Source organism: Jatropha curcas, chromosome 6, assembly GCF_041381405.1.
Source record: "Jatropha curcas cultivar XTBG-Jc1 chromosome 6, XTBG_Jcur_1.0, whole genome shotgun sequence".
Taxonomy (NCBI): domain Eukaryota; kingdom Viridiplantae; phylum Streptophyta; class Magnoliopsida; order Malpighiales; family Euphorbiaceae; genus Jatropha; species Jatropha curcas.
In genome coordinates this window covers 23,533,974-23,561,441 of record NC_143156.1, presented here as the reverse complement: position 1 = coordinate 23,561,441, position 27,468 = coordinate 23,533,974, and the positions used below count along the sequence as shown (strand labels likewise).

General features: G+C 33.5%; 2 protein-coding genes and 1 long non-coding RNA gene across 6 annotated transcripts; all 3 read left to right on the top strand.

The window, feature by feature from the left end:
* The first annotated feature begins 3,379 nt into the window (after window positions 1-3,379).
* Window positions 3,380-4,799, top strand: LOC149495751 (uncharacterized). Its single transcript, XR_016321294.1, has 2 exons — window positions 3,380-3,690; window positions 4,434-4,799. It is a non-coding gene; the product is annotated as an uncharacterized LOC149495751 (long non-coding RNA).
* Window positions 4,800-12,347: 7,548 nt separating this feature from the next.
* On the top strand, window positions 12,348-13,265 carry LOC149495750 (receptor-like cytoplasmic kinase 176). The gene is made up of 3 exons (XM_089722782.1): window positions 12,348-12,455; window positions 12,559-12,685; window positions 12,780-13,265. The coding sequence occupies exons 1-3, from the start codon at window positions 12,354-12,356 to the stop codon at window positions 13,136-13,138; spliced, it is 588 nt and encodes a 195-aa protein (XP_089578908.1). The 5' UTR covers window positions 12,348-12,353; the 3' UTR covers window positions 13,139-13,265.
* Window positions 13,266-19,485: 6,220 nt separating this feature from the next.
* LOC105634938 (receptor-like cytoplasmic kinase 176) lies at window positions 19,486-27,156 on the top strand. Of its 4 annotated transcripts, none has more exons than XM_089723456.1 (7): window positions 19,486-19,811; window positions 25,584-25,745; window positions 25,815-25,909; window positions 26,009-26,120; window positions 26,202-26,341; window positions 26,445-26,571; window positions 26,667-27,156. In XM_089723456.1, the coding sequence occupies exons 1-7, from the start codon at window positions 19,760-19,762 to the stop codon at window positions 27,002-27,004; spliced, it is 1,026 nt and encodes a 341-aa protein (XP_089579582.1). In that variant the 5' UTR covers window positions 19,486-19,759; the 3' UTR covers window positions 27,005-27,156. The 4 variants fall into 4 exon arrangements, with proteins under 4 accessions (XP_089579582.1, XP_037494555.2, XP_089579581.1 ...); XM_089723455.1 differs by having other exon boundaries at window positions 19,487-19,811; window positions 25,985-26,120; XM_037638627.2 differs by having other exon boundaries at window positions 25,584-25,909.
* Window positions 27,157-27,468: the final 312 nt, after the last annotated feature.

Genomic DNA, 27,468 nt, shown 5'->3' with positions numbered 1-27,468 from the left:
CTGACGACAATCATGAATAAAGTAAACAGGCCTACTGGCCGTTTCTTTCATAAACGTGTAAAGGGGTCAGTCGAGGTTCATATCTTTGAAACTGGTGCTAGGTCTACTGGTGCTATGAAATAGCACAAGAGGTGTCTCATGGCTTTCTATCCAAGCCTGCATTTGAGGAGAAGAAGGTAAATCACTCAAAAAAAAAAAAGGGGAGTAAATCTCAAGTAATGGATCCTCAATTGTAGTAATAAAAAACAAATAAAATTCGAAGAGGAGCCATCTGCAAGTGCGACACAGGACAGTGCGATAGAGAGCATACCTGTGGAGAAGAGATAACTAGAACATCTGAATCTTAAACAGTGAGAAGAGGAAACTGTCGAGCAGAAGACATATGAGCCAGGGGAGTCATCTCAATTCGGAAAATATATCTAGAAACAACTGATAGAGAGGATGATGAACCAATCACAAATGTCCATGGAGAGAAACTGGCAGAAAGAATTGATACAAAGTTTAGTAGAGGAACTTACTTGAGGAGCTGGTGCATTAGCAAGGGCACCGCCCAAGGAGTTAGCAAATGAAGTGGAATCTATTAGCAGAAAATTAAAGGTACATAATTCACAACACAATTTATATTCATATTAGAGGAACTAGTTTTTCCCTTGGTTGGAGTAGAAATATATTTTCATTGGTGCCATAACCTGGAAAAATGGTTGCCAATGGAACTGGTATAAAAAATTTGAGCCTCTGGAATAGTTTTTTATTGGTTCCATAGCTATGATTTTTCAAAAATTCACCAAAGACAAGATACAATTATCCATCTATTTAATATATATATATATATATATATTAACTATTATATAAATATATTATTAAAAAAGGAAAAAAAAGGGTTTAAAAATGAAGCCAAAAGCCAAAATTTTGAAGAAAATAATGATTGCTAGGCTAAAGCAGAGCCAAGAAAAGAAAGAAGAGAAAAGAATTAAAAAAAATAACGCAATTGGCCATCTGTGAATTTCTTTGGGGATCAAACGACGCTAACAGTGATTTTTTTTTTTTTATGCTTGATAATGGTGCATTATGATTTGTCTATGAAGCGCTTACCTTGGTGAACAGCGGCATCTAAAGATATGAAAGAGAAGGTGAATGAAGTGTTAGATTTTTTGTTTGTTTGTTGGGAGTCTGCAAAGAGAGTGTGATTGTGAGATTGTATTTTAATTTTGAAAATTTTAAATCACAAATGAGTTTGGATTTTCAAAATGGATTAACATATTAAGCATGATTTATTAGGCCAATTTAATATGGGACAATTGTTGAATCTATTTTGTGATTTTTTTAGAATTAGGCTTAGTATTTTGATTGGGATTGAATTTTATTTAATTAGGGTCCAATTAATATTGTTTCGGGTAATTAATTTTTATTAATTAATTAATTAAAAGAAAAAGACAATAGAAACGTGGGCTATAGTTGAACAAAAAAAAAAAAAAAAGCACTCCTTAAACGCACTCCTCTAGCAGTTGCTCTACAGGAAGGTGGGAGATCAAAGTAACTAGTGGGAACGTGTGTCAATGGCTCTTTTTGATAACTGTCTGTGGACCCTATAAAACCAGCAAGAGAAGCTTAACCAAATTTTCCGACGAATTCAACAAATCAAATCAAATTCTCCAAAGAGTCAAGCAATTTAATTCTCAAAACATTGTCTTTATTTTTCTAAGCACAGTTTAATTACATTTCCTGTAATTACAACTTTCATTTCAATGCAAGCAATCAAAATTTACTTTTCAAGCAATCAAACTCTCTTTACAATTTCCTCTACTCAAATTTATTTTAAATTGCACAACCAGTGAAGTGTTTACCGTGGATCCAAACCAACAGCCTAGAAGTCAGATCAAGCGTGATATTAATTTCTCAGTTGGTGTACTTCACACACCTAACACGCCCGCAATTCTCCAACCCAAGTTGTCAACCAGCAGATTCGTTGCTCTTTTCTCAAAAAATTAACCAACAATATTTTAATATATTTTTAAATTAATTTAATAGCATTATCTTGATAGAAATGTACCTAACAGATATTATTTTAATAAACACATTATTTGAAAATATAAAACATAAGCTAAATAACTGTTCTCTTTACATTTGTCAATTTGAGAGACTGAGGCTTGGCTATCATTAAGATAAACTTCTTTGATTATATATATATATAAGTTCTAAGGCTTATTAAAATATGAAATTGATGACGTGATATTTTATTTTTTCATTATAACTAATATTGATTGTATTTAATAAAATAATGGAGTTACAAACTAATAATAAATACTAAAAATGAATTACTAAAAGCGTATAAAAAAAACATAATGGAGTTATAATAGAGTCATAATTACTAAAAATGAATTAAATAATAAAGTTACATTGACAAATAGAATTAAAATTAATTTCAATTTGCTAAAATTTTATTTCATTAAAATTAAATATTCTTATACCTCATCTAATTTATTTGAATATATGAGAATTTTAAAGTGAAAAAATAATTAATTAACTATATCACTTGAATTACAATAATTTACTTACAATAATTAATTGTGCTAATTAATATTTCAGTCTATTACTTGAGAATTTTATATAAAAGCTTATAAGTTTACTTTAAATTTTTTAATTAAAAATAACTAAGTAAATTATTTAAATTAAAGGAATATAATTATAAATCACAATAATTTTCTTAAAAATTACATTCAATTTAATTTAAAAAACATAAATTATATAGTCCGCGCATCGCTGGCATACATGACTAGTTATATATTGTCTTCTAGGGAGGCAATTCAGTGTTATTCAATTTGAAGTCATAGTTAATACAAAAGATAAATACTACAAAATCACTTAAGATTTGACCAAAATTATTATTTCATCTCTACTTTTTAATCTACAATTAAATTATTTAATTATTGTGTTTAAAATGTGTCATTCTAGGGATGTTTCATAATATTTAATTATTTTGTTATTCACGTTATCGTAGTTTTGATTTTTCATTTCTTATATTTACTAATTTAGTAGCATTTAATGGCAAAAATGATATTTTTAAGTCTGTTCAATAATATTAGCCATTTTAATAGCTAATAGTTATTTGAATAATTTTTTTTTTATAAGACGCTAAAAGTTAAATATTATAGACGTTATTATAAAACGTTAATTTAACATCTAAGTTAGTCTAAATAATATAATACCGAACACTAAAAAAAAATTTTTTTTAACATTGTACAAAGCTATTTTAAAAAATTATTGACCAACATGATCTAAATAATTTATTAAAGCCTGATAAAAAGTCAAAGTGTTTATAAAAGAAAAAAGGAGAAAAAAAATAAATAGGGGTATTTGTCCTTTAAAAAAACTTAGATCATTTAAACTTTTGAAAAATTCAATTCAGAATTCTACTTCGCTCCTCGCCTCCTCCTCCTCTGGTGGTTGACTTGCTTGACTTTTCTGAGTCAAAACTTTGCAAATGCAATCGACGATTATTGCCGATTGGGATTCACGAAATTAGCTTTTCTTCTCTTACAACATGAAGTGATTGGCACTTTTTGTCTAAAGGGCCATCCTTTAGTTGCTGAGCCTTGTGCTCCAGAAGAGTAAAGATTCGATCTTTGTCCTCAATCTTCATGGGGTTGTGTTTTAGTGCAGCAAACACTGCAGAGGGTGATTCTCACCATGGTAAGTTTTCAATTGCACTTTTCTTATCAAACTTCCTGCCTTTTAGACTGCCAGACACAATCAATTCTCTGTGATTTATTTCTTTCTTGGTATTAGACAACTAATGCTCTGTTTGGTTGCTGAGAAAAGCTGGGGTATAAAAACATAAGTGATTTTCTTTTTCAATTTTTAGGACCTGAATGGTTGTTTTGATATCAAATTATGCACTGGCTGATAGTTATGCCATTGGTTGATTACTTTCTTGCTAAAAATGAAAAACTTTGGTTCACTATTCACCATCAGAGAATTTTGCTGTCTACTTGTGCTCTTTTGGGTTAATAATTCTAATCCAGCTCCCTTTTTAGTAAAATGGACAAAACCCCATGCACCTATCAGATTTGCATGTCTTTGTTCAGAATACGGTCCAAGTGCAGATAAATCATCCCCAAAAGTATGGGTTAATATCTTTCAAAATGATCTCTAAGTTATTTTCATAAAAATATTAAGAACAAACAATGTATAGCATATTATTAGGGTATAAGTATTCTTTTTGGATATAAAGTATGACGGATGGTTAACAGCATTTCAAATTAGATCATCAAGCACCACTAATCTTTTCCAGCTTTAATCTCTTAGCATAAATTTAGTATATACTGGTCCTATCATAACTATTACTCCTCAATCATGTAATCATATAAGCATGTGTGTGTTTGTGCACCACTCGTTAATGTCTATTGACATGAACCTTAAATGTCTTTGCAAAGGTGGGAATGATATGAGTAAGTCAAGCAGCAAGGTCTCATCTGACACAGTGCCTTCAACTACGCAAACAAATGGTCAGATCCTAGAGTCACCCAATTTGAAGAGCTTTGGCTTTCGTGAACTAAAAGAAGCAACAAGTAACTTCAGACCGGGTTCTGTGTTAGGAGTGATAGAGATATACTATTAACCATGCATATGTAATAGTATAGCTATGAATGATTTTCTATTGACAATTATTTCTTTGTATTTAATTAGAAATTTGCATTAAATAAATGTTATTAGCATATGAACAATAATTGTGATTAATACATTTTATATGTATTTAATTGGACAAAGTAGAGAATGGATGTTTAGTACTGACTGTTAAACATATTCTCTAGGACATTAGAAATAATGATTATTGTTCTTAATCTTGATTTATTTTAATATGAGCAAACATTGATTGTCTTGTGCTTTGATTCATTAAAGGGTGAGTTTCATTATTGGAATAATATTCTCGGTGAATTGGGCAAAGATATTTTGTGTTTGTGAAATATTAATTAATGATAGAATCCATGTCTCGGTTTAGAGATTGATGATGCACTTTAAGTAAGCTTATAAGGTTTTATAGTGTAAACCCTGCAGGTGGATATTGAATCCGACACATGAAATAAGTTGAGCGACAATCTTAAAGTTATATTGTGATTTAAATAAATTGTCAGTAAGTTATTTAAATGACAGCATCTGTAATCTTAACGTGGGGAACATTATTTTATTATGTTGTGGAATTGTAAAATAAATAAGGAGTTCAGTCATGAGTTTTTAGTGGAATAATTCATGATTAATTATAATAAGAATATGTTGGTCTACATAGGTTCTTATTATAATTAGTAGCCTGATTTATTTTATTCCTGCGGTCCCTGTAGTGCCCTAATTATTTGGAAAGTTAAGGGTGTATTAAATAATAGATAAATTATTTAGTTTTAAAATAATTGATATTATTTTAATTAAATAATTTTTTATTTAATTTATTTTATATTAAAAAATATCTTCCTATCGAAGAGAGTTTTTTTTATATAAGATTGGAAAACCCTAAGAATAAAGAGACGGACGTTATTCTATTTTCTGCCACTCAGAGAGTTCCAAAAGAGAGATAATTAGGGATTACTGCAGAAGATCGTGGGTGACTCCAAGATCTCTGGAAAGAAGACCGGTGAGCGATTCTGCGCTTCAAGAGGTCAGTTTATTGATTTGTTCGATAATATTTTTAGTTTGCTTCATATGGTTTCGTTAAGGGTTGTTTCCGCTTTATACCCGCTCCCATCAATTGGTATCAGAGCCATACGAAACTGTATGATGGTGGCTATTTTGTCATGTTTCAATCGTGTATCTATAATCTGTTTTGATTGTTTGATTGGTACATGGTTAAGAGAGCTTCAAGAGTTTTTTTGAAGGACAGTAGCACAAAAGTGCAGTAACTGATACAATTTTTTTCTTTTTTTTGAAACTGTGGTTTTTAATGGGCATTAATATAAAATATATATATATATATATATATATATATATATATATTGGGTTTTGTTTCGATGAACAGGAGAGGGGCAAGAAAAGACAAATTTTGGTTTTTGTTTTGAAGATCAGTAGAGGGGCAAAGAAAAAAAAAAAAAAAAAAGGGCCAGCGGCGTTAATGGAGGTTGAAGGGAAAAGGGGCGGCGGCTAGGGCTTTTTCGTGAAGAAGAAGCTGCTGCTTGCCAAAATTCCCGTCTGGTCCCTCCATTTTTTAAATTTTATATTTTGACCCCTAATCTTTAAGTTTTTATTTTTTTGACCCCGGATCTTCTGTTTATTATATTTTAACCCCTGAACTTTAATGTTTTATATTTTGACCCAGAAAGTATCAGTTATTCCGTTTTGGCCCCCTGAAGTTATTTAAATTATAAAGTGGCCCTGATTGTTTCTGATTTTATTAAAATTGCCTAGACTATTTTCGGTTTTTGCAATTTTGGCCCAATAGTTTCTGTTTTATGCAAAATAGTCCAAACAAGTTCTGAAACTTGCGAAATGGCCCAGAATTTTTCTGTTTTTGCAAGATAAACCCAGAATATTTTAATTTTTTTGCATAAATAGACCAGAACACTAAATTTTTAACATTTCAACCAAAAATGTTAATTTTATTTGCAAAATTGTCTTTAAAATATATTATTTTGCAATTTTGATTATAATTAATTTATTTTAATTATATGAATTAATTTGTGAGTGGTTTTTTATTACTTTCTAGTTGTAATTATTTGCATTTCTTCCCCATCGGAAGATGTCATGTTTTAATATAATTACTGAACTAGTCTAATTTGTCTGTATTGATTTAACTCTCCATCTGAGTAAATTAATTAGTGACATGAATCAGATGTAATATTTTCTCCCATCGAGTAGTATGTGCCGGTCTTATCTAATTATAATATGCAAAACATGTGATTGGTTGAATTCTCCCATCGAGGTTGCTATTCATGAATGTTGTGAATGTGTATTTTTTTTTTGAATTGTGATATCAATGTTGTATATTTGCAATTTTGATTTATTCAATGTTTATTATTGATATGCTATTTTTGTTTAATGCATGATATAGAAATGGCATCATTCAGTCCCCTTGCAAACATCTTAACCCAAAACAAACTTGAGGGTCCAAACTATGTTGACTGGAAGAGGAATTTGGACATTTTGCTTACTGCTGAGGAGTATAAGTTTGTGCTCACTGAAGTTTGTCCTGAAAAACCCGGTGAGGGTGCCTCTGAGGAGGTAACCAGAGCTTACCAGAAATGGGTTAAAGCTGATGAGATGGCGCGATGTTACATTTTGGCTTCTGTGTCAAATGTTTTGCAACATCAGCATCAGAAGATGGACACAGCTTTTGACATGCTCGAAAATCTCAAGGAGATGTTTGGAGATCAAACTAGTGCAGCAAGGCAAAATGCACTAAGGGAGATTCTTACTTCCAAAATGGAGGAGGGAACTCCAGTTAGAACTCATGTCTTGAAGATGATGAGTCTTCTGAATGACATGGAGGTTCTTGGTGCTGAGGTTGACAATGCTACACAGATAGAAATGATCTTGAACACTTTGTCAGCCAGTTTTCAGCAGTTTCGTTTGAACTATAACATGAATAAGATGGATTTCACTCTGTCTAAGTTGCTGAATGAGCTGGTGGCTGCTGAGACTATCATTAAGCAAGGAGCTGCACCTGTTGTGCTTAATGTTGAGCGAGGTTCTTCTTCTGCCCAGAACAAGGGTAAGAAGAAGAAAAATGCTCACAAGGCTAAGCCTAAAACAAGTGCTGCATCTACTAGTGCAAGTGTTGCTGTGAAAAAGCCTAAGGGTAAGTGTTTTCACTGCAAGCAACCTGGGCACTGGAAGTCACAATGTCCAACATAGAACATTGTTTTTGAAGGATGTTTTATATGTACCTTCAATTAGAAGGAATTTAATTTCAGTTTCTAGTTTGAGCAAGAATGGATATTTGGTTTGTTTTAATGAATTTTATGATGATTCTGTCGTTATTAAATTTAGAAAACAAATGATATGTTCTGGCTCAATAATTGATGATCTTTTTATTCTCAAAGTTTCACCTGAACTGCAAATTCCTAATTCTGAAGTTAATAACTTTGATGTCATTGTTCCATTGAAAAGAAAACGTCCTATTGAATTTAGTCATACCTATTTGTGGCATTTAAGGCTTGGTCATATTAATTTAGATAGGATTTCTAGGTTGGTCAAGGATGGACCATTGAGTTCATTGAAAGTGGAGGCCCTACCAACCTGTGAATCTTGTTTAGAAGGTAAAATGACTAAGAGGCCTTTTCCTATAAAGGGTAATAGAACTAATGATGTACTTGAATTAATTCATTCTGATTTGTGTGGTCCAATGAGTGTCCAAGCTAGGGGTGGTTTTGAGTATTTTGTGACTTTCACAGATGATTACTCAAGATATGGATACATTTACCTGTTGCACCGTAAGTCTGAATGCTTTGTGAAATTCAAAGAGTTCAAGACAGAAACGGAGAAAGCAGATAAATTGGAATCAAAAACAGACTTATGCTTCTTTATTGGATATCCTAGAGGAACGAAAGGTGGTTTATTTTATAGTTCTCAAGATAAAACGGTCATTGTTAGCACTAATGCACATTATCTTGAGGAAGACTATATTAAAAACCATATTCCCAAAAGTCGATTAGCCTTGTATGAATTGAGAGGAGAAAATATACCAACTAGAACCTTTCCATTAGAACAACAACCTCAACCATCAATGGTTGGAGCTGACATTCCATTGCCTAGTCGTAGTGGAAGAAATGTTAGTCGACCAGTAAATCAACATCAGCCTGAATATTCAGTACCTAACATTTCACTACCACCTGAAAGTAGTGGGAGTTATGTAGAAACTGAAGTGGCAGCTGTTGATCCAAATATACAGGAGCACAATGTTGGGGCTTCTAACATTTCATTGCCTACTGGTGATGACAGACATGTTGAAGTTCCAGAACATGATCAAGATGTAGTCCCACCAGTCATGGACTTGCCGGCTTTACAGCCACAGCAAGATGAAGGTGTGATTGCAGAACCTGTAGTACTTCGTCGTAGTGGGAGAATTAGACGACCACCGGTTCGATATACACTTTTGGGAGAAGCTTTTGATAGAATCCCTGAAGAAGTGAATATTGAACCTGTCTGTTACGATGAAGCACTACAAGATAAAGATGCTGATAAGTGGCTTGTAGCTATGAAATCTGAGATGGAGTCCATGTACTCTAATCAAGTCTGGGAACTTGTAGAACCACCTGAAGGGGTTAAACCCATCGGATGCAAGTGGATCTATAAGAAAAAGAGGGGTATAGAGGGTAAAGTGCAAACTTATAAGGCAAGGCTTGTTGCGAAAGGGTTTACTCAGAAAGAAGGCATCGATTATGAGGAAACTTTTTCGCCGGTAGCCATGCTAAAGTCTATTAGAACTCTTCTATCCATTGCAGCTCATTATGATTATGAGATTTGGCAAATGGATGTCAAGACAGCTTTCCTAAATGGAAGTCTTGATGAATGCATCTATATGAAGCAACTAGAAGGTTTCATAAACAATGGACAAGAAAATTTGCTTTGCAAATTGAATAGGTCCATTTATGGGCTTAAACAAGCATCTAGGTCATGGAATACTTGTTTTGACCAGGCGATTAAAAGTTTTGGCTTTGATCAGTGTCATGATGAGTCTTGTGTGTATAAGAAATGGAATGGTAGTAAGGTTGTCTTTCTGGTACTATATGTGGATGATATTCTGCTTATAGGGAATTGTGTAGGTATGTTGAATTCTGTCAAAGATTGGCTATCCCAACGTTTTGATATGAAGGATTTGGGAGAGGCTGCTCATATTCTTGGGATTAAGCTTATGCGAGATCGCAAGAAAAGGATGATTGGCTTATCTCAAGCACTTTATATTGATACCATTCTTGCTCGTTTCAGCATGCAGGATTCCAAGAAGGGTTTTCTTCCCTTCAGACATGGAATCACTCTATCTAAGGACCAATGTCCTAAGACACCTGAGGAGATAGAGAACATGAAGGCAGTTCCATATGCTTCTACAGTTGGAAGCCTTATGTATGCAATGTTGTGTACCAGACCTGATATCTGTTTTGCTGTTGGCATGGTTAGCAGATTTCAATCTAATCCTGGGCGAGAACACTGGACTGCAGTCAAGCATATAATCAAGTACTTGAAAAGGACTAGGGATTATATGTTAGTTTATCAATCTGACGATCTTGTACCCATTGGGTATACAGATTCGGATTTTCAGACTGATAAGGACTCTCGGAAGTCAACCTCTGGTAATGTTTTTGTCTTGGGAGGTGGAGCCATAAGTTGGAGGAGTATTAAGCAAACTTGTGTTGCTGACTCCACCATGGAAGCTGAATATGTGGCAGCTTCTGAAGCTGCAAAGGAAGCTGTATGGCTTAGGAACTTCCTTATGGATCTAGGCGTAGTTTCTTCAGTGCAATTGCCTATTACACTTTATTGTGATAATAGTGGGGCAGTTGCAAACTCGAAGGAGCCACGGAGCCATAAAAGGGCAAAACACATTGAGAGGAAGTATCATTTGATACGAGACATAGTTCAAAGGGAAGATGTGGTAGTGACAAAGATTGCATCATAAAACAACCTGGCAGATCCTTTTACAAAAAGCTTACTAGCAAAGACTTTTGACAGTCATGTAGAAGGAATGGGAGTTAAAATTATAGATGCATGGTTATAAGTCTAAGTGGGAGATTGATAGAGATATACTATTAACCATGCATATGTAATAGTATAGCTATGAATGATTTTCTATTGACAATTATTTCTTTGTATTTAATTGGAAATTTGCATTAAATAAATGTTATTAGCATATGAACAATAATTGTGATTAACACATTTTGTATGTATTTAATTGGACCAAGTAGAGAATGGATGTTTAGTACTGACTGTTAAACATATTCTCTAGGACATTAGAAATAATGATTATTGTTCTTAATCTTGATTTATTTTAATATGAGCAAACATTGATTGTCTTGTGCTTTGATTCATTAAAGGGTGAGTTTCATTATTGGAATAATATTCTCGGTGAATTGGGCAAAGATATTTTGTGTTTGTGAAATATTAATTAATGATAGAATCCATGTCTCGGTTTAGAGATTGATGATGCACTTTAAGTAAGCTTATAAGGTTTCATAGTGTAAACCCTGCAGGTAGATATTGAATCCGACACATGAAATAAGTTGAGCGACAATCTTAAAGTTATATTGTGATTTAAATAAATTGTCAGTAAGTTATTTAAATGACAGCATCTGTAATCTTAACGTGGGGAACATTATTTTATTATGTCGTGGAATTGTAAAATAAATAAGGAGTTCAGTCATGAGTTTTTAGTGGAATAATTCATGATTAATTATAATAAGAATATGTTGGTCTACATAGGTTCTTATTATAATTAGTAGCCTGATTTATTTTATTCCTGCGGTCCCTATAGTACCCTAATTATTTGGAAAGTTAAGGGTGTATTAAATAATAGATAAATTAGTTAGTTTTAAAATAATTGATATTATTTTAATTAAATAATTTTTTATTTAATTTATTTTATATTAAAAAATATCTTCCTATCGAAGAGAGTTTTTTTTTATATAAGATTGGAAAACCCTAAGAATAAAGAGACGGACGTTATTCTATTCTCTGCCACTCAGAGAGTTCCAAAAGAGAGATAATTAGGGATTAGTGCAGAAGATCGTGGGTGACTCCAAGATCTCTGGAAAGAAGACCGGTGAGCGATTCTGCGCTTCAAGAGGTCAGTTTATTGATTTGTTCGATAATATTTTTAGTTTGCCTCATATGGTTTCGTTAAGGGTTGTTTCCGCTTTATACCCGCTCCCATCAAGGAGAAGGTAATTTTGGTTCTGTCTTCAAAGGGTGGATTGATGAGCATTCATTAAAGCCTTCTAGGCCTGATACAGGCATGGCTATTTCTGTAAAGCCACCAGGGCCTGACACTGGAATGCCTGTTGCTGTAAAGAGGCTACGTGACAACCGAGGTCAACAAGAATGGTTGGTAAGTATTCTTTCTCCATCATTTGAGCTTATCTGCCTATTTCTGTTGACTTTTGTTATGGTTCGTGAACAATAGTCAGAAATCAGATACATGGGGCAGCTATTGCATCCGAATCTAGTGAAACTGATTGGTTACTGCTTGGAGGATGGCCATCGACTTCTGGTCTATGAGTTTGTGCCCAATGGCAGCTTGGAGAATCGTCTATTTGGAAGTGAGTAATTGATTGGTTGTTCAATCTTCTAACTGAACATGCAAGTTTTCTCCCGACCTCAAATATGTTTTTGTGGGAGCAGGGGATTCTAACATTCAACCACTCTCTTGGAATCTCCGTATGAAAGTCGCCCTTGGTGCTGCTAGGTGTCTGGCATTTCTTCCTGATAAGGCAGATGTAATACATCGAGATTTTAGAACTTCGAATATCCTGCTTGATTCAGTATGTGAAAATGCTCTATTACTGAATTTGGTTTATGAGGGAGTTATAGAATTGCAATATTATAACTAACTCATTTTCTTTACTCATATTGTAAAAATGACAGGACTATAATGCCAAACTATGTGATTTAGGATTGGCTAAGGATGGGCCAATAGGTAAAAGCCATGTCACTACAAGGGTCTTGGGGGGTTATGGCCTAGGGTATGCAGCACCTGAATACGCCCAGTCAGGTATCATTTGGTTTCTATTTCACTAGAGTATTATATAAGAAAAAAAAATGGAACTCTTATCTTGTTTTTTGTCACTTTGTTGTTTCTTATGAAGGTCATGTTAGCAAAAAAAGTGATAAATACAGTTTCGGGATTGTTCTCCTTGAAATGTTATCTGGAAGACGAGCAATAGAATTGGACAGGCAATCTGAACCAATACATCTAGGTATGTGGGCAAGAAGCATTACTGACAGACGCAAAATTTCCCAAATTTTGAATCCTGCCATTTTAGGTGAGCATTCGGGAAGCAGTGCATTAAAAGTAGCTCAACTTGCATACGAATGCGTATCAGGGGAGCCAAAATTTCGGCCAGACATAAAAGATGTGGTTAAAATTCTGGAAAACCTTCAGGACAATGTGGTATGCAAATCAAGCAGCGGTTCTAAACAATGGAAACGTTGTTTTCTGTCTTAAGACCAACTTTTTCTCCTGTTCTGTGTGCACGTGTGTATATGTATCTGATACATAGTAATGATGTCTGGAAAACTTTTATTGTTAACTTTCGTTCTTAAAAAAAAAAATTATTGAAATTCATACCTTTAAATATATTTGGGTTTTGACGCTTTTTCTTGGGATAATTCATAAGTATTTCTATAGTCTCTGATTTATTAATCACCCAACAGTTTAAGTTATAAAATTTTTCAATAAATTTTCGTGTCAAAATGTTTTGAAATTTACTATAATTTATTTCCTAAGATTATACATTTTAAATCTTTTTTTATTAAAGACCCTAATTATTCATAAAAAGATTTATAATCTTTAATTGTTAAGAATTTTTACTTTTATTTTCTGAATCATTGTATTATAAAATAATTCAACTGTTGTATATAAAAGTATTAATTAAATAATTGTTTATTATTGTTTTGAATTAAAATAATGCTTAAATTACCCTCTGAACTTAGGGTAATATACAATTTTTACAAAAATCAATTTTTTAATTTGTATAACTACCACTCACCTTTGCGGTCAATGATCGAAAATACAAAATTTTTACTAAAAATAAAATAAAAACAATAATTTTTAATATTTTAACTAATACATCGTATTATTTAAAAGTATTAGGTTTTCTTTAAATGTTTTGTTTTTAAATTAAATAATCTTTGTTAATTAAAAATATTAAAAAATATTATATTATTTCATTAATCGGGCTTTTTAATTATTTGGTGTAAATTTAGGATGTTACTTGTATAAAAATTTGATTTTTAAACAAATTAGTGTTGGAACCAGCGTCATTATTTTCGGGACCACTAGTACTATGACTAACCCAATTGTCTATGAGGCTGAGGCTTCTCATACTCCTCGGTCGTTGATAGACACGGGAGAAAGCCAAGGAACTAGAAGGGTTGCCTTTAACATAGCTCCCCGGAATACATACACTGGTATCACTATGGTTCCTCAAGCGATAACTAATCCTATTCCTCAGATTCCCTAAGTCACCATGGATGTTCTGAGGGATGCTATACAGGAGCTGTATGGGCTTGGCCTTAGGCAGGTTGGCCACCTAGAGTTAGTGAAGCCTTATTCAAAAACAATCGACAGAGAGAACCCTTACCCCAGGCGTAACAGAATTCCAGACTTCATATTATTCTCTTAAGAAGATGGACAATTAACCGTGGAGCATCTAGCTAGATTCACAATCCAATGAGGTGAACTCGCCAATCTGTAGAATTTTGCTAAATATAAGTTGTGATTGTTTCCAAAATCTTTGACAGGTGCAACTTTCACCTGTATTCGACACTTCTGAGGAACTCAGTCAATTCATGGTATGAGATGGAGCATCTCTTCCATTCCCAGTTCTTTAGGGCTAAGCTAGAGGTTTGTGTGGCAGAGTTATCAAAGCTGATACATAGAAGTGGAGATACAGCTGACTTATTTATTGTAAGGTTTAAGAGCTGAGGGACATGTGTAAGGCGTTCTTACTTGAACACAAGTTTGTCAAGATGGCTCAGAGAGGCTTGGACTTCAAGCTGAGGAAGAAATTCTAAGGGATGGAGTTTAGAGATTTCTATAAGCTGGTAGCTAAGGTAGCAGAATATGAAGAGCTCCTGAAAGAAGAATCACAGACGAAAAGAAGCTCACCAGTGAGCTTCATTAGGAAATAATTGTGGCTGACTTAGAGAATTCATGTTCCTTTATGAGTCCAAACCTTGGAGCTTCAATAAAGACAGCTCCTCAGAAGAAGAAATTCAGTTTAAATACTCAATTCACATTTGATGTTTCTAAGATAGAGGAGATATTTGATTTCTTAATGAAAGAAAAGTTTATATCTCTTCCATCTGGTCATAAGCTACCGACAAAAGAAGAGATGAAGGGCAAGCAACACTATATGTACCATGATTTCTAGAACTATAATACTAATAATTGTTGGAGTTTCAAGAATGCTCTATCGGATCGTATTAATAGAGGAGTATTGAGGTTCCCTGACAAAGAGCATATGTTAATTAATGAGGATCCTTTCCCAGCATCTATCAACGCTGTTGAAGTAGATCTGAGGAGTATCATTGATCGATTGAAGAAGCCGAAGGTTCATTCGAAGTCCTTGAAGACACCTAAAGAGTCACAACAATAATGGTAGCAAAAATTTTCAGAGGGAGCTGGGCCCACAAAATAACTAAGGTGTGTAATTAGTGAAGATTCAGAGGATCCTAGCATATCTTATGATATCTCATCAATTGTAATGACCTTTAGAATTGGTTCAACGCCATCATTAGCCATCGTGCCTTATAAAAGGTTGAAGCGGTAGACTAATATCTCAAAGCTCCATGACTATTAAGTCATATACTAATAAGGAGATGGCAGCAGCTGCAACTACTTAATTTATTTACAGCAACTATTTAATAGGTTAGCTACAAAGGAGTACCTGGAGGTTGATGGTGCTAAAGTGATCTTTGGGGAAGAATTAACATTTCGTAAGTTGGACAATGGTTTTATTAAAGTCCAAGATCTTTTGGAGGAAGTCAACCTCAGTACCCCCTGGGAATTCAAGAATATCATATATTAGCAACTTGTTGAAACCTAAGCTGAAACAGAAGATCATACATTTTTATGGTCATAAGGGCTTAGAGGAAACACTTATTGGCTATCCAATAGTATAGGAGAGCCTCACGAGACAAATGCCAGAACCCGTCACCTCAAGGAGTACTATCCCACCAGGTGGAAAATGAAAGATCATCAGCGATGACAGTGGGGCTGATCCCACGACCCCATTAAGAAAGGCCACCTGTAGCAAGCAATGCAACGAGTATAGGCAGGTGATATAGCTGATCCGACGACAATCATGAACAAAGTAAACGGGCCTACTGGCCGTTTCTTTCATAAACGTGTAAAGGGTTCAGTCGAGGTTCATATCTTGAAATTGGTGCTAGGTCCACTGGTGCTATGAAATAGCAGAGGAGGTGTCTCATGGCTTTCTATCCAAGCCTGCATTTGAAAAGAAGACGGTAAATCACTCAAAAAAAAAGGGGGAGTTAATCTCAAGTAATGGATCCTCAATTGTAGTAATAAAAAACAAATAAAATTAGAAGAGGAGCCATCTGCAGGTGCCACACAGGACAGTGCGATAGAGAGCATACCTGTGGAGAAGAGATAACTGGAACATCTGAATCTTAAACAGCGAGAAAAGGAGACTGTCGATCAGAAGACATATGAGCTAGGGGAGTCGTCTCAATTCGAAAAATATATCTAGAAACAACTGATAGAGAGGATGATGAACCGGTTGCAAATGTCCATGGAGAGAAATTGATAGAAAGAAATGATACAAAGTTTAGTAGAGGAACTTACTTGAGGAGCTGGTGCATTAACAAGGGCACCGCCCAAGGAGTTAGCAAATGAAGTGGAACCTATTAGCAGAAAATTAAAGGTACATAATTCACAACACAATTTATATTCATATTGGAGGAACTAGTTTTTCCCTTGGTTAGGATAGAAATATATTTTCATTGGTGCCATAATTTGGAAAAATGGTTGCCAACGGAATTGGTGTAAAAAATTTGGTGCCTCTGGAATAGTTTTTATTGGTTCCACAGCTATGATTTTTAAAAAATTCACCAAAGACAAGATAAAATTATCCATCTATTTAATATATATATATATATATATATATATATATATATATATATATATATATATATATATATGTTAACTATTATATAAATATATTATTAAAAAAAAAGAAAAAAAGGGTTTAAAAATGAAGCCAAAAGCCAAAATTTTGAAAAAAGTGAATGATTGCTAGGCTAAAGCAGAGCCAAGAAAAAGAAAGAAGAGAAAAGAATTTAAAAAAATAACGCAATTGGCCATCTGTGAATTTCTTTGGGGATCAAACGAAGCTAACAGTGCGTTTTTTTTTTTTTTTTTTTTTTTTTTTTTTTTTTTTTTTTTTTTTTTTTTTTTTTTTTTTTTTGTGCGCTTGACAATGGTGGATTATGATTTGTCTATGAAGCACTTACCTTGGTGAACAGCGGCACCTAAAGATATGAAAGAGAAGGTGAATGAAATGTTAGGTTTTTTGTTTGTTTGTTGGGTAGTATTAAATTTTGGGAGTCTGCAAAGAGAGTGTGATTGTATTTTAATTTTGAAAATTTTAAATCATAAATGAGTTTGGATTTTCAAAATGGATTAACATATTAAACATGATTTATCAGGCCAACTTAATATGGGGGCAATTGTTGAATTTATTTTGTGATTCTTTTAGAATTAGGCTTAGTATTTTGGATTAGGATTGAATTTTATTTAATTAGGGCCCAATTAATATTGTTTTGGGTAATTAATTTTTATTAATTAATTAATTAAAAGAAAGAGATAATAGAAACGTGGGCTATAGTTGAATAAAAAAAAAAAAGCACTCCTCAAACGCACTCCTCTAGCAATTGCTCTACAGGAAGGTGGGAGATCAAAGTAACTAATGGGAACGTGTGTCAGTGGTTCCTTTTGATAACTGTCTGTGGAACCTATAAAATCAGCAAGAGAAGCTTAACCAAATTTTCCGACGAATTCAACAAATCAAATCAAATTTTCCAATGAGTCAAGCAATTTAATTTTCAAAGCACTGTCTTTATTTTTCCTAAGTATAGTTTAATTACATTTCCTGTAATTACAACTTTCATTTCAATACAAGCAATCAAAATTTACTTTTCAAGCAATCAAACTCTCTTTACAATTTCCTTTACTCAAATTTATTTTAAATTGCACAACCAATGAAGTGTTTACCGTAGATTCAAACCAACAGCCTAGAAGTCAGATTAAGCGTGATATTAATTTTTCAATTGGTGTAATTCACACACCTAACACGCCTGCAATTCTACAACCGAAGCTGTCAACCAGCGGATTTGTTGCTCTTTTCTTAAAAAATGAACCAACAGTATTTTAATATTTTTAAATTAATTTAATGGCATTATTTTGATGGAAATGTAACTAATAGATATTATCTTAATAAATACATTACTTGAAAATATAAAACATGAGCTAAATAACTACTCTCTTTACATTTGTCAATTTGAGAGATCGAGGCTTAACTATCATTACGATAAACTTCTTTGATTATATATATATAAGTTTTAAGGCTTATATGTTTTTATGGCAACATATTAAAATATGAAACTGATGACGTGACATTTTATTTTTTCATTCTAATTAATATTTTTTATATTTAATAAAATAATGGAGTTACAAACTAATAATAAATACTAATAAATATTGAGATTTTTATTAAATAGTTTTTATCTATAAAAAAATCATAATGGAGTTATAATAGAGTCATAATTACTAAAAATGAATTAAATAATAAAGTTACATTGACAAATAGAATTAAAATTAATTTCAATTTGCTAAAATTTTATTTCATTAAAATTAAATATTCTTATACCTCATCTAATTTATTTGAATATATGAGAATTTTAAAGTGAAAAAATAATTAATTAACTATATCACTTGAATTACAATAATTTACTTACAATAATTAATTGTGCTAATTAATATTTCAGTCTATTACTTGAGAATTTTATATAAAAGCTTATAAGTTTACTTTATATTTTTTAATTAAAAATAACTAAGTAAATTATTTAAATTAAAGCAATATAATTATAAATCACAATAATTTTCTTGAAAATTACATTCAATTTAATTTAAAAATATAAATTATATAGTCCGCGCATCGCTCGCATACATGACTAGTTATATATTGTCTTCAAGGGAGGCAATTCAGTGTTATTCAATTTGAAGTCATAGTTAATACAAAAGATAAATACTACAAAATCTCTTAAGATTTGACCAAAATTATTATTTCATCTCCACTTTTTAATCTACAATTAAATTATTTAATTATTGTTTTTAAAATGTGTCATTTTAGGGGTGTTTCATAATATTTAATTATTTTGTTATTCACGTTATTGTAGTTTTGATTTTTCATTTCTTATATTTACTAATTTAGTAGCATTTATTGGCAAAAATGATATTTTTAAGTCTGTTCAATAGTATTAGCCATTTTAATAGCTAATAGTTATTTGAATAATTTTTTTTATAAAACCCTAAAAGTTAAATATTATAGACTATAACTTTTTATAAAACGTTACTTTAACATCTAAGTTAGCCTAAATAATATAATACCGAACACTAAAAAAGTTTTTTTTTTAACATTGTACAAAGCTATTTTAAAAAATTATTGACCAACATGATCTAAATAATTTATTAAAGCCTGATAAAAAGTCAAAGTGTTTATAAAAGAAAAAAGGAGAAAAAAAATAAATAGGGGTATTTGTCCTCTAAAAAAACTTAGATCATTTGAACTTTTGAAAAATTCAATTCAGAATTCTACTTCGCTCCTCGCCTCCTCCTCCTCTGGTGGTTGACTTGCTTGACTTTTCTGAGTCAAAACTTTGCAAATGCAATCGACGATTATTGCCGATTGGGATTCACGAAATTAGCTTTTCTTCTCTTACAACATGAAGTGATTGGCACTTTTTGTCTAAAGGGCCATCCTTTAGTTGCTGAGCCTTGTGATCCAGAAGAGTAAAGATTCGATCTTTGTCCTCAATCTTCATGGGGTTGTGTTTTAGTGCAGCAAACACTGCAGAGGGTGATTCTCACCATGGTAAGTTTTCAATTGCACTTTTCTTATCAAACTTCCTGCCTTTTAGACTGCCAGACACAATCAATTCTCTGTGATTTATTTCTTTCTTGGTATTAGACAACTAATGCTCTGTTTGGTTGCTGAGAAAAGCTAGGGTATAAAAACATAAGTGATTTTCTTTTTCAATTTTTAGGACCTGAATGGTTGTTTTGATATCAAATTATGCACTGGCTGATAGTTATGCCATTGGTTGATTACTTTCTTGCTAAAAATGAAAAACTTTGGTTCACTATTCACCATCAGAGAATTTTGCTGTTTACTTGTGCTCTTTTGGGTTAATATGAGTGTCTAATCAAATTTGGCAACGTGAATACCTGAAATTGGTGGATGAGATGAAATATAGAAATAATGTTGGTTCCAGTTAGTTTGAGTCTTTGTCATTAAGACATTGTTGATTTTATACAGAAGGCTATAGAAAAGAAGAGATAATCGTATTGTCATTAGTATGCTGTTTAAATACAAGAAGAGTCCTATACTGAATAGTATATGGTTACAAAATAAATTACAACAGAAATTATCTATCCATAACAACCTAAACAAACTTTATCAATATTAACTCTTATCTCCAATACTCCCCGCAAGATAAAGAATCCATTGTGGATTCCTATCTTGGCCCGATTTTGTTGAAACTTTACCTTAGACAGAGATTTAGTTATATCAGCCAACTGATCTTTGGAAGAAATGTGCGTGACCCTAATCTCACCTCTTTGGACCATTTCTCGGACAAAATGAATATCAATCTCCAAATGTTTCATTCTGGTATGAAACACTAGATTCTGACATGTATACATAGTAGAGATATTATCACAGTAAATAACAGGGGTGTCTACTTCTTGTCCGAGTTCTCTTAGCAAGGATGTAACCCATTTTACCTCAGATGCTGTACTTGCAACAGCGCGATATTCAGCTTCTGTGCTGGACCGAGCAACTGTCCTTTGCTTTTTAGAGCTCCAACTAATTGGAACCTTACCAAGATATAAGATAAATCCGGTTGTTGATGTTCGATCCGAAGGATCGCTTGCCCAATCAGCATCCGAGTATGCATGAAACCCAAAATCAGCTTGCTTTATGATTGAAATTCCATAATAAATTGTGGATTTCAGATACCGTAGTAGTCTCTTTAACGCCAGCCAATGGTCGGCATTCGGATGTTGCATATACTGTGATAATTTGTTCACAGTGAAAGCGATGTCCGGCCGAGTGAGATTTAAATATTGCAATCCTCCAATTAATTTTCGATAGGCAGTAGCATCAACAGGTAAAGTCTCATTTTTTTATTTTTGGAGCTGTATATCCGAAGCCATTGGAGTAGAAATCTCCTTCGCGCCATCCATCTTTGCGTGCTCAAGCAATTTCTGAATATAGTGATGTTGAGTTGAGAAAATCCCTCCATTTATTTGTCGCACATCCATACCAAGAAATAATGACAGTGGTTGCGGATCTTTCAGAGAAAAACGCTTCCCAAGTGCTTGCACAAAACTCTGAACAAACCCATTGTTATTTCCAGTAATTACTATGTCATCTACATAGATAAGAAAATAACAATATACACCATCTTTAATATAATAAAAGAGGGAATGATCACATGCCGATAACCGAAAACCATAGGCAACAGTAAAAGCTCTTAAAGCTTGATACTAAGCACGTGGTGCTTGCTTTAACCCATAAAGTGCTTTAATCAACTTACAAACATGTGTGGGTTTTGTTGGATCTTTAAAACCTGGTGGCTGCTGCATATAAACATCTTCTGTCAAAGGACCATGTAAAAATGCATTATTCACGTCCAGTTGAACAATTGGCCAAGCTTTAGTAATTGCTAGAGTAACCACCAACCGAATTGTCATTGGTTTGACAACTGGACTAAATGTATCACTGTAATCAACACCAGGTCCCTGACTATAACCCCGAGCAACTAGTCTTGCTTTGTATCTCTGCAAAGATCCATCGGCATTTTTCTTCACCCTAAAAATCCATTTACAACTGACCAGATTATAAGCAGAATCATATGGAACAAGCACCCAAGTATTATTATCAAGTAATGCATTAAACTCTGATGTCATTGCCTGTCGCCAATCAGGAATAGCCAAGGCTTGTTTAACTGAACTAGGTTTTGGTAATGAAGGTAAAGGATGCTTGGTAACTGAATTTTAAACTTTCGGCTTGAAAATATTATTTTTGGAACGTGTGACCATACGATGAAGATTAACAGGTGTTGGAAATGACTGTATGTCGACACTAGGAGGCATAGACTCAATCGGTGTGGGACTTAAAGACACAGGAGCAGTAGAACTTGAAATAGACTCATCCACAGACATATTCGACGAAAGAAAAGGAACAATAGAAGTAACTGGTTCAGTAGCAAAATCATACCAACTAGTCTCAGACAAATCTGTAGCCGAATTTTTGTCAGAAAAGGGAAACTTATTTTCAACAAACTCAACATGGTGAGACTCAAAAATTTTCCCAGATTCAATATGATAACAAAGATAAGCACTTTTGTTTGGTGAATATCCTAAAAATACACAAGGAAGTGATCGATTATCAAACTTATTTTTCATGTATGGTCTAAGACATGGATAACAAAGACATTCAAATACTCGTAAAGAGGTATAATTAGGATTTTGACCAACCAATTTTTCATAGGGAGAGACTAGTTTAAGAAGATATGTAGGTAACCGATTTATTAAGTAAGCTGCAGTACGAAAAGCAAAACTCCAAAAACTCATGGGTAAAGAGGCTGTTTGTAACAAAGTAAGCCCTGTTTCAACTAAATGGCGATGACGACGTTCAGCCGCACCATTATGTTGAGGTGTGTGAGGAGGAGATTGCAAGTGATTGATTCCCTGTTGTTGAAAATATTTTTTAAGAGCAACATACTCTCCCCCACCATCAGAATATATAGTTTGAATTTTGGAGTTAAAGGTGTTTTCTACAAGCTTTTGAAAGATTGGAAAAATTTCGATAACCTGAGATTTTATTTTTAATGGATACAGCCAGATATATTTTGTGAAGTGATCAACAAAAATAATATAATATCGAAATTCATCCAAAGAAATTTCTGGTGCAGGTCCCCATAAATCAGTATAAACAAGTTCTAATGGTTTGCTACTAACCAAAGAAGATACTCCAAAAGGTAACCTATGACTTTTATTACAACGACAAGGATCACAGACACTATCCTTAATAATAGTCACAGGAATATTAAGTTTAGACAAAACAGAATGAAGAATTTTCGAACTTGGATGTCCAAGCCGTTGATGCCATGACACAGAAGATAACCGAACATGATGACTTTCAAAAGAGCCCATACTACGAAGCTTATAAAAAGACTGATCAAGTTTGCCTTTGTACAGAATCTCCCCCGTGAACTGATCCTTAATAAAATAAAAATGAGAGAAAAATTCAATGGAAACTTGGTTAGATTCATAGAACTGAGGAACAGAAATAAGATTAGATTTTGCTTTAGGCACATATAAGACATTTTGAAGAAGACACTTTTTCGATGGTAAGGACACAATACCAGAACCAGTTCGAGTAATGGACAAACTTGACCCATCAGTTAACTGTAGTTCATCTGGTCCATCATATGCCGAATGAAGAGATAAGTTATTCAAGTCATTAGTGACATGATGCGATGCTGCAGAATCAAGCAACCATGGCTGGGAATTCTGGGACTGCACACTTGTAGCATTAGCTTGAGCTTTTCTAGCAATATTTGCAAAGTATCGTTTGGCTTTAAAACAGTCTTTAACAATATGCCCAAACCAATCGCAAAACTGACATTGAACAGTAGAACGGGATCCAGAGAACTGAGACTGCGTCTTAACATCTAAAACACGTTCACCAGAGGAATTTCCACCAGACTGACGATAAAAATTGCCCTGTGAATTAGATCCCCTTCCAGCAGCAGTCTTGCGAATATTATTAGCAGTAACAGGAAGAACATCATAATTTGAATTAACCTGCTTCAAATACATCTCATAAGCTAATAACTTATCTTGTAGTTCTTCAAAACTAACGATTGTCTCTCTGGCATGGATTGCCGCTGCGATTGCACCGAATTCAGATCCGACACCACCAAGAACCTGAACAACAAGATCTACATCATTCATTGGACTCCCGCACAACGACAGCTCTTCTGCAATACTCTTAATCGTTGTTAAATATTCAGAAATAGAACGAGATTCTCTCTTCGTTCTAGCAAGTTTCTCTCGCAGAGATAAAACTCTGGTGGCAGACTTATTGGCATAGGACATTTGTAGCTTTCTCCATGCATCCGCGGACGTATCAGCATCTGCAATATCATTCATGATCGAAAAAGAAAGGGAGGCTCGAATAGTAGCAAGAATCAATTGATCTTGACACTCCCAAAATTCATAATCTGGATTTGAAATCTGTAGACCTCCCTTATCAGCAATAGTAGCAGAAGGTACAGGTACCGTACCTAGGACATATTTCATCAAGCTATGTCCTTTCAACAGTGGTACAATTTGAGCCCTCCAAGTTGGATAATTCGTAGCAGTGAGTTTTAGAGGCAGCTGTGCACCATTAATTGTTACAAGAGAACGCCCAGAAGAATGAAAAACAGTGCCGCTACCTGAAGCCATATCAAAGTAAAGAGGAAAGAGATTGAAAGAAAATCAGAGATTGGATCGGAAAAAGCCTTTTAAGCTTTGTGCTCTGATACCATATACATAAGGCTATAGAAAAGAAGAGATAATCGTATTGTCATTAGTATGCTGTTTAAATACAAGAAGAGTCCTATACTGAATAGTATATGGTTACAAAATAAATTACAACAGAAATTATCTATCCATAACAACCTAAACAAACTTTATCAATATCTGTTAACTCTTATCTCCAATAGATTTGAGTTGGCATGTGGCTTTTGATTTAAGAAGTTTTCAAGATAACTTATAGCCATTCTAAATTCTACTTGGCTTTCACCAAATAAGTTGACAAATTTGGCTATGCTTTAGGAAAATTCTCTCTCTGACACAAACATAATTAATTTTTCAGGAATATTGTCAGATGAGTAAATACATAGAAAGTAAATAGAAAAACTGGAATAAAAGTTAGCTGATGTTGTCTTAGTTAAGAGAATGATGGACATAAGTTACCATTGACCTCAGACCGTTAAAGCCGATATTAAACTCTAGTTCAGGGGCATGTGAAGACTGAAATTTCACTTGTTCTCACGATAATATCCACTCAAAAATGGCATTAGTACTGGTTTAGCAGAAATTCTAGATTTCTTAATTACCAAATACCATCTGAGGATCAATCTGCACTTCTCAATGAATTCAAATAATTCTAATCCAGCTCCCTCTTTAGTAAAATGGACAAAACCCCATGCACCTATCAGATTTGCAGGTCTTTGTTAAGAATACGGTCCAAGTGCAGATAAATCATCCCCAAAAGTATGGGTTAATATCTTTCAAAATGATCCCTAAGTTATTTTCATAAAAATATTAAGAACAAACAATGTATAGCATATTATTAGGGTATAAGTATTCTTTTTGGATATAAAGTATGACGGATGGTTAACAGCATTTCAAATTAGATCATCAAGCACCACTAATCTTTTCCAGCTTTAATCTCTTAGCATAAATTTAGTATATACTGGTCCTATCATAACTATTACTCCTCAATCATGTAATCATATAAGCATGTGTGTGTTTGTGCACCACTCGTTAATGTCTATTGACATGAACCTTAAATGTCTTTGCAAAGGTGGGAATGATATGAGTAAGTCAAGCAGCAAGGTCTCTTCTGACACAGTGCCTTCAACTACGCAAACAAATGGTCAGATCCTAGAGTCACCCAATTGGAAGAGCTTTGGCTTTAGTGAACTAAAAGAAGCAACAAGTAACTTCAGACCGGGTTCTATGTTAGGTAATTTTGGTTCTGTCTTCAAAGGGTGGATTGATGAGCATTCATTAAAGCCTTCTAGGCCTGATACAGGCATGGCTATTTCTGTAAAGCCACCAGGGCCTGACACTGGAATGCCTGTTGCTGTAAAGAGGCTACGTGACAACCGAGGTCAACAAGAATGGTTGGTAAGTATTCTTTCTCCATCATTTGAGCTTATCTGCCTATTTCTGTTGACTTTTGTTACGGTTCATGAACAATAGTCAGAAATCATATACATGGGGCAGCTATTGCATCCGAATCTAGTGAAACTGATTGGTTACTGCTTGGAGGATGACCATCGACTTCTGGTCTATGAGTTTGTGCCCAATGGCAGCTTGGAGAATCGTCTATTAGGAAGTGAGTAACTGATTGGTTGTTCAATCTTCTAACTGAACATGCAAGTTTTCTCCCGACCTCAAATATGTTTTGTGGGAGCAGGGGATTCTCACATTCAACCACTCTCTTGGAATCTCCGTATGAAAATCGCCCTTGGTGCTGCCAAGTGTCTGGCATTTCTTCATGATAAGGCAGATGTAATACATCGAGATTTTAGATCTTCGAATATCCTGCTTGATTCAGTATGTGAAAATGCTCTATTACTGAATTTGGTTTATGAGGGAGTTATGGAATTGAAATATTATAACTAACACATTTTCTTTACTCATATTGTAAAAATGACAGGACTATAATGCCAAACTATGTGATTTAGGATTGGCTAAGGATGGGCCAATAGGTAAAAGCCATGTCACTACACGGGTCATGGGGGGTTATGGCCAAGGGTATGCAGCACCTGAATACATCCGGGCAGGTATCATTTGGTTTCTATTTCACTCTAGTACTATATAAGAAAAAAAAATGGAACTCTTATCTTGTTTTTTTGTCACTTTGTTGTTTCTTATGAAGGTCATATTAGCAAAAAAAGTGATATATACAGTTTCGGGGTTGTTCTTCTTGAAATGTTATCTGGAAGACGAGCAATAGAATGGAACAGGCAATCTGGACAAAGACATCTAGGTACGTGGGCAAGAAGCATTACTGACAGACGCAAAATTTCCCAAATTTTGAATCCTGCCATTTTAGGTGAGCATTCGGGAAGCAGTGCATTAAAAGTAGCTCAACTTGCATACGAATGCGTATCAGGGGAGCCAAAATTTCGGCCAGACATAAAAGATGTGGTTAAAATTCTGGAAAACCTTCAGGACAATACGGTATGCAAATCAAGCAACGGTTCTAAACAATGAAAACGTTGTTTTCTGTCTTAAGACCAACTTTTTCTCCTGTTCTGTGTGCACGTGTGTATATGTATGTGATACGTAGTAATGATGTCTGGAAAACTTTTATTGTTAACTTTCGTTCTTAAAAAAAAAATTATTGAAATTCATACCTTTAAATATATTTGGGTTTTGACGCTTTTTTTTGGGATAATTCTTAAGTATTTCTATAGTCTCTGATTTATTAATGACCCAACAGTTTAAGTTATAAAATTTTTCAATAAATTTTCGTGTCAAAATGTTTTGAAATTTACTATAATTTATATCCTAAGATTATACATTTTAAATCTTTTTTTATTAAAGAACCTAATTCTTCATAAAAAAATTTATAATCTTGAATTGTTAAGAACTTATACATTTATTTTCTGAATCATTGTATTATAAAATAATTCAACTGTTGTATATAAAAGTATTAATTAAATAATTGTTTATTA